This window comes from Schistocerca cancellata, chromosome 2 (assembly GCF_023864275.1).
Source record: "Schistocerca cancellata isolate TAMUIC-IGC-003103 chromosome 2, iqSchCanc2.1, whole genome shotgun sequence".
NCBI lineage: Eukaryota > Metazoa > Arthropoda > Insecta > Orthoptera > Acrididae > Schistocerca > Schistocerca cancellata.
The window spans coordinates 650963569-650977831 of record NC_064627.1 but is presented as its reverse complement, the minus strand read 5'-3'; the positions used below and the strand labels follow the sequence as shown (position 1 = coordinate 650977831).

The 14263-nt window shown below is 44.7% G+C and overlaps 1 protein-coding gene across 2 annotated transcripts in view; it reads left to right on the top strand.

The window, feature by feature from the left end:
- The first annotated feature begins 213 nt into the window (after window positions 1–213).
- Window positions 214–14263, top strand: part of LOC126147618 (cardioacceleratory peptide receptor-like) — a 341146-nt gene continuing 327096 nt past the window's right edge. For both annotated transcript variants that reach the window (XM_049915706.1, XM_049915708.1), the window contains exon 1: window positions 214–338. In XM_049915706.1, the coding sequence (XP_049771663.1) occupies window positions 305–338 (34 nt within the window). In that variant the 5' untranslated portion in view covers window positions 214–304. The remainder of the gene's footprint in view (window positions 339–14263) is intronic.

Genomic DNA, 14263 nt, shown 5'->3' with positions numbered 1-14263 from the left:
GGTTTAGGTCGGATAATCGAGACTCTACCGTACATTGTAGCAGTTTATTGCATGTATGTCCCAAATTTCATCGAGCTTCTTTACTTGGCATTGACACATGATGCGAAAATTTTGCACACCAATGTACTTATCTGCAGTGTTATCATCCATTTAGAAGGACAGCACGCAGGTGGTGACGCGTTGGCTCGGCTTGCCGTTGCAGACGGAGCAGTTCGCCGTGCTGTGGTCGCTGTTCACGCTGATCGTGGTGGGCAACGCCGCCGTGCTCGTCACGCTGCTGACGGGCAAGCGCCGCAAGTCGCGCATGAACTTCTTCATCGTGCAGCTCGCGCTCGCAGGTCAGTGCTCGGCGCCGCCTATGCTGAACCCGCAGCACTTGTCAACATTTGTCAATTTGTACCCAGAGGCGGCTTGCCCACATAGCAACCACCGCGGGCACTGCTCTCCCAGGTGCCCCACAGACGCAGTGTCAAGTAAAATAAAGACTGACTGAATTTTCTGATCTTGAGAAACGAGAAGGAGAGTACTGCTTTGCTAGGTAAAAGCTTTCTGTTTGCAGAATTGCATATACTTCTTTATTTCCGATAACCGATTTCGACATGCTTTGCTGTTATCTTCCAGGTTTAATTTTTTTTTATACAGGGTAGTCCATTGATAGTGACTGGGCCAAATATCTCACGAAATGAGCATCAAACCAGAAAACTACAATGAACGAAACTCCTCTAGCTTGAGGGGGGAACCCAGATGCCGCTGTGATTGCCCAGCTGGATGGCGCTGCCATAGGTCAAACGAATATCAACTGCATTTTTTTGAAATAGGAACCCCCATTTTTATTACATATTCGAGTAGTACTTATGGAAATATGAATGTTTTAGTTGGACCACTTTTTTCGCTTTGTGATAGATGGCGCTGTAATGGTCACAAACGTATAAGTACGTGGTATCACGTAGCATTCCGCCAGTGCCGACGGTATTTGTTTCGTGATACATTACCCATGTTAAAATGGACCGTTTACCAATGGCGGAAAAGGTCGATATCGTGTTGATGTATGGCTATTGTGATCAAAATGCCCAAAGGGCGTGTGCTATGTATCCTGCTCGGTATCCTGGACGACATCATCCAACTGTCCGGACCGTTCGCCGGATAGTTACGTTATTTAAGGAAACAGGAAGTGCCGGCCGGAGTGGCCGTGCGGTTCTAGGTGCTACAGTATGGAGCCGAGCGACCGCTATGGTCGCAGGTTCGAATCCTACCTCGGGCATGGATGTGTGTGATGTCCTTAGGTTAGTTAGGTTTAATTAGTTCTAAGTTCTAGGCGACTGATGACCTCAGAAGTTAAGTCGCATAGTGCTCAGAGCCATTTGAACCATTCTTAAAACAAGAAGTGTTCAGCCACATGTGAAACGTCAACCACGACCTGCAACAAATGATGATGCCCAAGTAGGTGTTTTAGCAGCTGTCGTGGCTAATCCGTACATCAGTAGCAGATAAACTGCGCGAGAATCGGGAAACATCGATTGCACCCGTACCATATTTCTATGCGCCAGGAATTACATGGCGACGACTTTGAACGTCGTGTACTGTTCTGTCACTGGGCACAAGAGAAATTACGGGACGATGGCAGATTTTTTGTACGTGTTCTATTTAGCGACGAAGCGTCATTCACTAACAGCGCTAACGTAAACTATTGGGCAACGGAAAATCCACGATGGCTGCGACAAGTGGAACATCAGCGACCTTGGTGGGTTAATGTATGGTGCGGCATTATGGGAGGAAGGATAATTGGCCCCCATTTTATCGATGGCAATCTAAATGATGCAATGTTTGCTGATTTCCTACGTAATGTTCTACCGATGTTACTACAAGATGTTTCACTGCATGACAGAATGGCGATGTACTTCCAACATGATGGATGCCCGGCCCATAGCCTGCGTGCGGTTGAAGGGGTATTGAATAGCATATTTCATGACAGGTGGATTGGTCGTCGAAGCACCATACCATGGCCCGCACGTTTACCAGATCTGACGTCCCCGGATTTGAAGGATATTTGCTATCGTGATCCACCGACAACGGCTGACAACACGCGTCAGCCCATTGACAATGCATGTCCGAACATAACGGAAGGCGAACTACTCGCTGTTGAGAGGAATTCGTTACACGTATTGCCAAATGCATTGAGGTTGACGGACATCATTTTGAGCATTTATTGCATTAATGTAGTATTTACAGGTAATCACGCTGTAACAGCATGCTTTCTCAGAAATGATAAGTTTCCAAAGGTACATGTATCACATTCGACAAACCGAAATAAAATGTTCAAACGTGGCTAAGTTCTGTATTTTAATTTAAAAAACCTACCTGTTACCAACTTTTCGTCCAAAATAGTGAGCCATATGTTTGTGACTATTATAGCGCCATCTATCACGCAGCGAAAAAATTGGTCCAACTAAAACATTCATACTTCTTTACGTACTACACGAATATGTAATAAAAATTGGGGGTTCCTATTTTTAAAAAACGCAGTTGATGTCCGTTTGACGCATGGCAGCGCCATCGAGCGGGCCAACCATAGCGTCATCTGGTTTCCCCCTCCAAGCTAGATGAGTTTCGTTCTTTGTAGTTTTTTCGTTTGACGCTTATTTCGTGAGATATTTGGCCCGCTCACGATCAATGGACCACCCTGTATATACGAGGGCTGTTCAATAAAGAATGATCATAATCTTTTACGGTCATAACTTTTCGCGCTAAAATTTAATCTTATGATATTCTGTTAGCTTAATGTGCAACAAACACGCCGTAGTAGTTTCATTGTTGAGACTCCTGGTTCCCGCCTTTGAGAGGCAGGCAAGGTCAGACATGTTCAGTATTGTCCACTGCTGCAATGGAGGTAACGCGAAAGGTACAATATGCGGCTTTAAAATTCTGATTTCGTCTCAACAAATCATCAGCTGAGGTCTATAAATGTTATAGGAGGCCTATGAGAGTCTGTTCTTCCCTAAAGCACAGCTCGAAGGTGGTTTAAAATGTTTAAAGAGGGGAGACAAAAGTTGCATCTGCTGGGAAAGTTTAGGTCATCTCATTCTTTGATATCCATGGAATGGTATTCAGCATGTTGTACCTGCACAAACATCAGTAACTGGACAATACTACAGGGACGTCCTGAAAACATTGCAAGTCCTTATCAGGTGCAAAAGACCACATTTCCGCGAAGGAAGCTGTATGTTGCACCACGGTAATGCTCAGCCGCATATTGCTAATGTTGTTGCTGAATATCTTGCAAAAATCAACGTGAAGTGCATCCCTCACCCTCTCTATAGTCCGGATTTAGCCCCATGTGACTTTTTTCTATTCTCTAACATGAAGAAACGCTTTCGTGGAAGGCTTTGCCAATCATCAGTAGCATTGGTGAAGGCTGCGCAGGCGATTTTGAAGGACCTCTCAAAAAATGGTTTCCAGCATGTATTTGAAGACTGGCAGAAACGCTGGGACAAGTGCATCTCATTCATGAGAGACTACTTTGAGGAGGACCATGAATATTATGGGGCTGAGTGAAGATATGTTGTCAAAAACAATTATGATCATTCTTTATTGAACAGCTCTCGTATGTATTTGAAGACCAGAAGATGACGACAAAGTTATTGAAACCGGTTGTCGAAAATGAAGAAGTATTTGTGCGATGTTGACTATAGAAAATTTTTTACCAGGTAAAACAAATAGTCAACAGTTTCGATTTAAAAGTGATTATACCGTTCCAGATTATTTGCACATGTTGGTGCAGTACTTTTAAAACTTTCTAAATAACAGATCTTTGTGATAACATTGTATGTTTGGACACAGTATTTTTATAAATAGTGAAGGGTCAAAATTCTGGCAAAAATGCGTCGAATACATCGCTATAAACAATGACAATTCTTCGACATAGGAGCCTTCGGTGGCGACACACGTCTGTCAAGTGTTTCTCTAGCTTAGAAGGAGCTTTGAGTTTTTTTTTCGGAATATCTTTCGAGCAGCGCATCGTAGCCTCTTTCACCTCTGCTACAGCCTCAGATCGTTGTCATTAGGGAACTGCTTTCATTCGGGGAAACAGGAAAAAGATCACCGGAGCCGGTGGCTTAGATAAGTGTTCTCATACTGTTTTGCGGTAGGTAGTCGTTGACCATGAAGCAGATGTGGCTTGACGCATTGTAGTGATGCAGTTTACAACTCGGCTTACCCCCTGTCCAGTCGTTTTATCAATTTCTACGAGTCCTGCGATTATTCGTAGACTTAACCACCTGTCCGAGTTCAACACGACACACTGTATTGGGATCGGGGCTGAGGACTCTATTAATTGCCAGGATGGTCATCGGCCAGATGAGTTGTGTAGCACCAAGAACAGGGCGGTCGTGAATGAGAAGTTCATTTAGCAAATACACTCTTTACTCAGTGAAACCCTGGTGAAATGGTTGATGGCGGCGACTCTTTGGTGTGGGTTGTCCCTCCCAGACAGCACTGGCTACAACAGGAAAACACACGGCATCTTACTTGGCAGTGGCAGCATGGCGTCACCAAGCAGGAGTGGCGGGTGGTAGCCTTGCAGGTATGAGCCTCACGTCAGGCATCAGGTGCGTTTGTGCTGGACACCCAGATACCGTTGTCTTCGGTTAATTGCACGGCGTGCTGGTGCGCGGGTTCTGAACCTTGGAAATCCTGAAGATGCTCAGAGACTGGACGGAGACAACTTCACTTCTCGGTGGTTCCATCTCGAGCCCCAGAAGCATCACATCTGTCAGCGGCTCATAGACATGCAGTCAGCAGATGAGGCTACTAGACAAAGACGAAGCTTTTTAAAAGACGTCATTTTCGCCATTCATCGTAGAATTTATATACTTCCACAACTGCATTTTCGGCCTTACGGCCATTATCAAGTTTGTGGGTTGTAAACGACTGTGCTTCAGCACATGTCAGACTTTATCAATCGTTCGCATGTAGTCATGTCATCGTCGTGTCACAATCTGAATCTCTTTAACGAAAATCCCAATAAACCAATGTTCTTGTGCACTGCCTGCATGTTAAAGGAAATTATTGGTGCGAAGATACATTCCTGTGAAATAAATAGTTTCTACTGTCACTGTCGAAAATGATGCCTTTTGAAAAGTTCTAACTGATCGGGATCTCCAGCCTTGAGAAGTTAAATGTACATAGTTGATTAGCCCACGTAGAACTGCCAAGTAGCGTAGAGTATGACTCGGCGTCGACAGCAGTTGAAGATACTCTTAGGGTTGAATCGGCGAGTATTTGTAGTCTCCGCCCGACATTGTTGTGACAGGGCTCCGGCATGAGGTAATTCAGCTTACTGCTACGTGTGGCTCGCGTCTTGAATCATGCTGCTTCAGCAATATTGCAGCCCCGGAAACAGGCATCTAGCATGCTCACCTTGGCACAGGTTGCCACATCTTCAATGACGGGTGTTGTTGCATCACCACACACGTTGCACAGTGTCCTCGTACAGCTCGTAGCCGGCGATCTTGCGCGGGTTCATGCTTCACATCCTCTCGAAAGTCCGTGAGCTCTAAATCAAAAAATCTGTTCCTAAAGTTTTTGCATCACTGTCAACGTCTCCATACGTGGTTCCTCGAGTCCTACACAGGAGTTGACGGCGTAGCACAGCTTGGTAAATCGGTTTAGGTTTAGACTGAGTCTATAGACAGTGGTACACGATACGAGCTGGACGAAAGCTCGTAGGTGAATGATGCCAGAAGCGTTTTGTAGGTGAATCCCCCCTATATCGAAGCCGGCTGGATAAAGCGCTGCGAGGTAGACTCACCAAGGAAAACATGGGACTTATTGCCTTTACGCTTAGAATCCTTATTAAGAAAAGTTTGCGTATTACTAGGTAGCTCCATAAATTAACTGAATTTTCCGCCCATGCTTAACAGGGCAAGACAATAATAAAAATGGTTCAAATGGCTCTGAGCACTATGGGACTTAACTACTGTGGTCATCAGTCCCCTAGAACTTAGAACTACTTAAACCTAACTAACCTAAGGACATCACACACATCCATGCCCGAGGCAGGATTCGAACCTGCGACCGTAGCAGTCACGCGGTCAACAATAATAAATAAGAAAGATTTCATAACGTTCTGCAAAGCTATATTTATTAGATCACGAAGCGACATTCGACTTTTGTAGGCATAATCAGTTGGCAAATGAATTGTGCAAACACAGATAAAATTATGTGCGACTTACCCAGGTATTATTTATAAAGAAGACACAAAAGATGCAGAAAAAATTATATACATAATCCTTAGAGGTTTATGTCACACAGAAATTATTATATCCAACTTAAAACAGGAAAACAGTCTTTTACGTGGAAATACATTTAACAACAGATGGAAAATAAAATTTCGTTTTCTGTTTTAATCTAATATTTGTATAACTAAAAGTTAATTTAACAGTGAGGTGGACGAGGGAGGGGGGGCGGGGGGGGGGGGGGGGGGGGGGAAGACTGGTCATATAAAACTAAGATGGGATTCTATGCCATATGTTCCTTCCTTTCCAATATTCGCAGTAGGTTCATCTATCTGCTTTCCTTAACAGAATATTGAGTTTAACGATCTGTATCTTATGGGTGTTTTGGTTTGAAAGATATTCTGCGAAGGTTGAATCTGTCTTTTTTAATCTCATGTTCAAATAACTTAACTGCCACGGCTCTGCATCACTTTCCTACAGTGCATGTATGTGATTTTAAACACACCATTATGTGCGAAAGTGCAATTTCTCTCCACTACTGAATAAAAATTTTGATATGCTATTGGTACGTATTTGCGAGACTGTAACCTTTTAGGAATCTTATCTGAAATTTAACCAACATATGAGATGGTGCACCAGTTTTTTCAGCTACTTATAGTCCCTGCCGTCCGGCGTTATACATTATTAAGGAAGCTCGTTTTAAAAAATGGTTTCTTGATGTGCACTAACAGCTAAGCACATTGGCCTTAAGAGAATCAACGGGAATACGGTTATTCGTTTTAAATAAGATTAGTGGCTAATTAAATTCTCTCAGTGCTGTTTTTGCGATCCAGTTTTATGTTCCTTCACAGCGTCCCTTCAGTACGTTTGTACGCCATGTTCCATTGCGTTTCTCCATTTGTTTATTTCTTTTTTAAAGAGTAATCCAATCCATACATGACAGTATGCCCATTCTCTATCAATAAATATTGCAGTGTTATTTTCCAACTTCCACCGCCAAGCACGATATAGGTCACGTTATTATGAGGCCAGCAAAACACGATCCGACGTTTAACTTTTTACTTGTCGAAACAGAGTTTTATCTTTCTATGAGAACGCAGCTACTAAGTTAAACCTGACGAGTAATTTTAGTGTCTTGACTCAAGGTCATAACGTTCATATGGTTCAAATGGTTTTGAGCACTATGGGACTTTACATCTGAGGTCATCAGTCCCTTAGAACTTAGAACTACTTAAACCTAAGTAACGTAAGTACATCACAAACATCCATGCCCGAGGCAGGATTCGAACCTGCGACAGTAGCGGGGGCGCGGTTCCAGACTGAAACGCCTAGAACCGCTCGGCCTCCGCGGCCGGCCCAGTTAGTTGTACATTATTATTATTATTTGAGTATTCAGTCTTTTGTCGAGCTTGATGCGTCCCGCCACAAATTTCTTACCTTTGTCAACCTCTTCATTTCAGATTAGCATTTGTTATATTCCTGTCTTTCCCCAAATGTTTTTGTTCTTTTCCTTTTGTTGATGAGTTGAATATTTCTTCTGTTACCCAAGGTTCCTTCGGTACTACCTTCCTTGTACCTATGCCTGACTGTCCAACATCTACCACTGCTCTTTTTTTAATTGTTCACTTCTTTTTAAATGAACTGCCTTCTGTGATATTCCTAATCCCAGTATCCACATCCTCAAATCTTCTCATCTTTCCTTAGTACTTAAGTATCCCACTGCCTTTACAATCATAATTTCGCAAGATTCTCTTACACTTCAGTCTACTGTTCTTCATTATTAAATTATGATCTGGGTCTTCTCCTGGGTATGCCCTAAATTCAATATCTGGTTTGTAAATCTCTGTCAGGCTATGATCTAAGCTGATATCTTTACGTGTCGCCGGATCTTTTCCAAATATACCTCGTCATCTTGTGATTGTTGAGAACAGTATTTTCTATTGCCATCCGAAATTTATTGCAAAACTCAATTAGTCTCCTCTTTCATTCTTATTGCCTACCCCCTATTCTTCTGTAATATTTTCTTCTATTCCTCCCGCTACAGCCGCGTTTGAATCCTCCATGATTATCAGATTTTCATATCACTTTATATAATGAGATACCTGATCAGTATTTTTACATACTTTCTCTATTTCTTCATCTTCTGATTGTGACGTCGACATGTATTGTATACGTGAACTTTCGTTGTCGTTTTTGGTTTGCTGTGGAATCTCATGAGATCAGCCCTGTCACTGTAGTGTTCACAGTACCTCACGGAACCCGAGTTCCCCACTTTTTCTTCTTTACAACACCTACTATTGAGTTTTAATAACAATTTTCGGTATGTATTACTGCATAATTACTTAAAAAAATACACGTAGGCTACCGTTATGGTGGGTTCGTCATAAGGTTGAAATATTTATCACGTTACTGGCGGAAGTAAAGCTGTGAGGACGGGGCGCGAGTCGTGCTTGGTTAGCTCAGATGTTAGAGCACTTCCCCGCGAAAGGCAAAGGCCACGAGTTCAAGTCTCGGACCGGTACAGAGTTTTAATCTCCCAACAAGTTTCATAACAGCGCAACTCCGCTGCAGAGTGAAAATCTCATTCTGGAAACATCCCCCAGGCTGTGGCTAAGCCATGCCTCAGCAATATCCTTTCTTTGAGAAGTGCTAGTTCTGCAAGGTTCGCAGGAGAGCTTCTGTAAATTTGGAAGGTAGGAGACGAGGTACTGGCGGAAGTAAAGCTGTGAAGACGGGGCGTGCGTCGTGCTTGGGTACCTCAGATGGTAGAGCACTTGCCCGCGAAAGGCAAAGGTCCCGAGTTCGAGTCTCGGTCTGGCACACAGGTTTAATCTGCCAGGAAGTTTCATATCAGCGCACACTCCGCTGCAGAGTGAAAATGTCATTATGTTAAGATTGTATATCTATGATGCTATGTGTAAATGCAGCGCCACGACCATTTCCTTGTTCTTCCAACGGACGAATGACAGAATGCCCACATAGAACAGTGCAGCGGAAACGGCATTTAATCTAAAGTGCTCTGATGCACACCGCTAGGATTAGGGAGTTTACCCACTGCCGGCCAAATTTCTGTAATAAAAATTCCTGCGTCCGGCGGAATTCCATTCAGCTACCAGCACGTCTAACGCTGCCTACATATCACCATAGAACTTGGCCACTGGGTGACGCTAATTACACGCTGTCCATTTCCGGCCGTAAGTGTCATCTGAGCAGACAATACCACAGTGACGTGCGGAACACGGTGAGTCCCAGACGTGGGCGAGGCCAGGCTGTTGCCGCCGCCACCGGCGCATGCGCACTCACGTCCCTGGGCAGCAAGCAGCAGGAGGCCGGCGCAGGCACCGCCGCCTCATCCTGCTCCTCCTCCTCCTCCTCCTCCCCCGCGGCTGCAGCCGACACGGCGCTTCCTGTCCCTTTACGCCCGCGACATCAAAGGCTCGCGCGCTGCTAAACATCAGCCGGGCTCGTTTTATTGAGGCTGTCTGCGCTGCAGGGGTCGTGTCGCTCCAGCTGTCGATAGCACGTGTGTCTTGATGGGAAGTCGCTTACAGTCTAAATAAAACGAGTGACATGACGTTCAAATTGATTCGCGTCTCTCACACATAAAATATCGTTATTAAAATTGTTTATAGCGCATGCACTGAAAATAGGCTCAACACGAATACGAGCGAAGAACTTTCGTACAACATTTCCATGTACCGTGAGAGCCACGTAAGATGTTAACATCTCTTTATATTTTGCCAACGGTTACAGAACGATGTCTCCGGAAAAAGTATTCAGAGGGGCAACTAATTTTGTTTTCGTGTCTAACGTACTTCACTTTTGTATCAAGCGAGATACTGAGGCAAGTATTTTTTCAACGGAAGGATCTAATTTTATTAGCGGTATGGTAAAGATCTCAAAAAAACGAGTACAGTTGTATAACACTCCTTAATATTATCGTTGAAGCTAAACAGCATACTAAAGCTCTCCAAATGACGAGTACCGATATACACTACTGGCCATTACAATTGCTACAACACAAGATGACGTGCTACAGACGCGAAATTTAACCGACAGGAAGAAGATTCTGTGATGTGCAAATGATTAGCTTTTCAGAGAATTCACACAAGATGGCGAAACCTACAACGTGCTGACATGAGGAAAGTTTCCAACCGATTTCTCATACAAAAACAACAGTTGACCGGCACGCCCTGGTGAAACGTTGTTGTGATGTCTCGTGTAAGGAGGAGAGATGCGTACCATCACTTTGATAAAGGTCGGATTGAAGCCAATCGCGATTGCGGTTTATTGTATCGCGACATTGCTGCTCGCAATGGTCGAGTTCCAATGACTGTTAGCAGAATATGGAATCGGTGGGTTCAGGAGGGTAATACGGAACGCTGTGCTGGATCCCAACGGCCTCGTATCACTAGCAGTCGAGATGACAGGCATCTTATCCGCATGGCTGTAACGGATCGTGCAAAAAAAAATGGTTCAAATGGCTCTGAGCGCTGTGGGACTTAACTTCGTAGGTCATCAGTTCCCTAGAACTTAGAACTACTTAAACCTAACTAACCTAAGGACATCACACATATCCATGCCCGAGGCAGGATTCGAACCTGCGACTGGAGCCGTCGCGCGGTTCCTGAATGTAGCGCCTAGAATCGCTCGGCCACCCCGGCCGGCCGGATCGTACAGCCACGTCTCGATCCCTGAGTCAACAGATGGGGACATTTGCAAGACAACAACCATCTGCACCAACAGTTCGGCGACGTTTGCAGCAGCATGGACTATCAGCTCGGAGACCATGGCTGCGGTTACCCTTGACGCTGCATCACAGACAGGAGCGCCTGCGACGGGGTACTCAACGACGAACGTGGGTGCACGAATGCCAAAACGGCATTTTTTGGATGAATCCACGTTCTGTTTACAGCATCATGATGGTCGCATCTGTGTTTGGCGACGTCGCGGTGAACTCACATTGGAAGCGTGTATTCGTCATCGCTATATCACCCAGCGTGATGGTATGGGCTGACATTGGTTACACGCCTCGGTCACTTCTTGTCCGCACTGACGGCACTTTGAACAGTGAACGTTAAATTTCAGATGTGTTACGACCCGTGGCTCTACCCTTAATTCGATCCCTGCGAAACCTTACATTTCAGCAGGATAATGCACGACCACATGTTGCAGGTCCTGTACAGGCCTTTCTGGATACAGAAATTGTTCAACTGCTGCCCAGGCCAGCACATTCTCCAGATCTCTCACCAATTGAAAACGTCTGGTCAATGATGGCCGAGCAACTGGCTCGTCACAATACGCCAGTCACTACTCTTGATGAACTGTGGTATCCTATTGAAGCTGCATGGGCAGCTGTACCTGTACACGCCTTCCAAGCTCTGTTTGACTCAATGCCCAGGCGTATCAAGGCCGTTATTACGGCCAGAGGCGGTTGTTCTGGGTACTGATTTCTCAGGATCTATGCACCCAAATTGCGTGAGCATGTAATCACATGTCATTTCTAGCATAATATATTTGTCCAATGAATATCCGTTTATCATCTGCATTTCTTAGTTGTGCAGCAATTTTAATGTATAACATCCTAGATATTACCGTTGAAACTTTTCACAAAAGTCAACGAGAAATGTGTTCAGCTTGAAAAGAAACTCTTACGGTATCAGCTGTTGTGGTGTAAATACGGCAAAGCTGTCTGCAACGCCTGAGTTCTTCATTTTTTGCAGCAAGAAGATAGACCTATTTTAATGAAATAAAACTACACTGCGCAACAAAATTACAGGATCACTTTCTCGAAGCCCCATAACTGTCTCCCATTGCGACGTGTAAGTTTGAAATATGGCTCATAAGTGCCTACAACTTCCACTGTGATGGTGAAAAGGCGTAGCGCTCTGTGACGTCATCGTCGTGCTCGCGAGCCTTCAAATAGCACGGTGACGACACGAGCAGAAGTAAGGCCAGAGTTCAGAAATTCATGGGACGCGTAAGGTGGGTTAATGATGTCGCATTGCCACCAAATCTCACCACAATTCTTCTCAACGGCACTGTGGACGTGGTGCTTGGTGGGAAGGTCGTCACATCCCCTCTTACCCATATTTAACCCCTTATTTTGATGCCTCTGCGATGGAGGTCAAAATCACGAGGCCCCAGCGTTGAAATCCCATGGTTTTCTTATGGGTGACCGAGAAAAATATTTCTGACACACCACCATTCACAATCGACTCGAAAACGCATCCGGGGGGTGGCATGGGGTGCATCAGTGAAACCATCCCTTTCCTTGGGGCATTCATTCCGGCACATTTCTAAGACGATAGATCTCAGTGCGATGAGCATCAGGGAGACGATCTTGACAACTTTTGACACCGCTGACACTTTCGGACGTACCAACCATTCTCTAAGGACAATGCGGGGGGGGGGGGGGGGGGGTTGCATCCCCATTTAATGTGATCTCACCCCTTTGAAACGACAGCAGTTTTTGCTTTCGTGTACAGGTTGCAATTATTTGGAGCAGTTCAAAACCATTCAACGAAATTTGAATAATATTTGAGGCGGAGGGTGGGGTGCAACATCGACATGTGCTTTATACAGCGGTGGAACCTGACATGAAACCCCCAGCTTCCAGTGTTTACATAGCAATAATCGATCCCGAGCTCCTTGGCTTTCAGTTTTAGCATATTTCTTGGATAATTCTGCACTTCTTGAGACCTGTGGCCTGGATTTAACAATATACTGATACATTCCTAAGAGATCATATTTCCATTGAAATTCTTCTTTGATGAAGAGGTTAAGAGAATTAAACATGCAAGTTAATAGCGTACTCATGTGCCTAGTATTCTAGTATTATTTGCTGAAAACATTGTTTCTCTATCTTGAACCGGTCACGAAATAAATGGGGTTTTACGTCTTACGCTGTATATCATCAAGACGCTGCTATGAAATCTCCTTTTTGTTGTAACTAGTTTCGACTAGTCTGCACATGACGATGAGAGTGTCGAAACTATGCTGAGTGGCAAAAGAAGGGAATCATCCAAAACGGGAGGAGGAGACGAAAGGATCACCTCGTTTTGAGAGATTATGTGATGTTATTGTAGTGATTATGAAACAGAGACAAACTGACAATGAACTTAACAGTATAAGATCTCTTGTCAGTATAATGTTGCAACATCTCCGGCCGGAATGCATTCACTCTTTCGGTTGAGAAGGGTTTAATAAACCCATTGCGTCCTCTGCTAAGGCAGGCTGCCCCAGAAGTGTTGTAAATGGTCCTAGATAACATGTATAATGGCACAAGAATGGAGTCGACGTCCAACGTAGTCCCGCACATATTTTATTGGGGACAAGTTTGAGAATCTTGCATACCATTGGAATACCTCAGCATCATGCGCACAGTTCGTAGAGACAATTCTCATATCGGAATGAGCATTGTCGTGTTGAAAAATGGTACCAGGATGCCGTCGCATGAGAGGTAAACAGGAAGACGTAGGATGTCGTTGTACGAGCAGAGCTCCCTCAATCAGTACCACCTGTGAACTTAAGTCTTACTCAGTGGCTCCCCAGAAGAATGGGATCTCTCGCCACATTGGTGCCATATGCACTAAGAACCGTCATCTGTCGTAGTGCAAAATAGTGTTTCATCGATGAACACAATGCGACACCATTCATCAGCGGTCCATGTTTCCTGGCCGCGGCGCGACTCTAAACGCAACCGTTTGTGTTGTGTTAACGGCAGCCATGGCATGTGACTGCAGTTACCTAGTCGCACTGCTACCATTCTCCAACCAGTGCAGCAATTGGCGGAAGGGTTGCACTTCTGTGACGCTGACCGATTCTCTTCAGTCGTCGTAGGTCCCGCTCTTGCAGGATCTTTTTCCAGCCGCACCGATGTCAGAGATTTGATGTTTTACCGGATTCCTGATATTCGCGGTACAATCCTGAAATGGTCGTACAGGAAAATCCCCACCTTATCGCCACCTCGCAGATGCTGTATTCCATCGTTCGTGCGCCTACTTTAACACTACGTTCAAACTCACTTA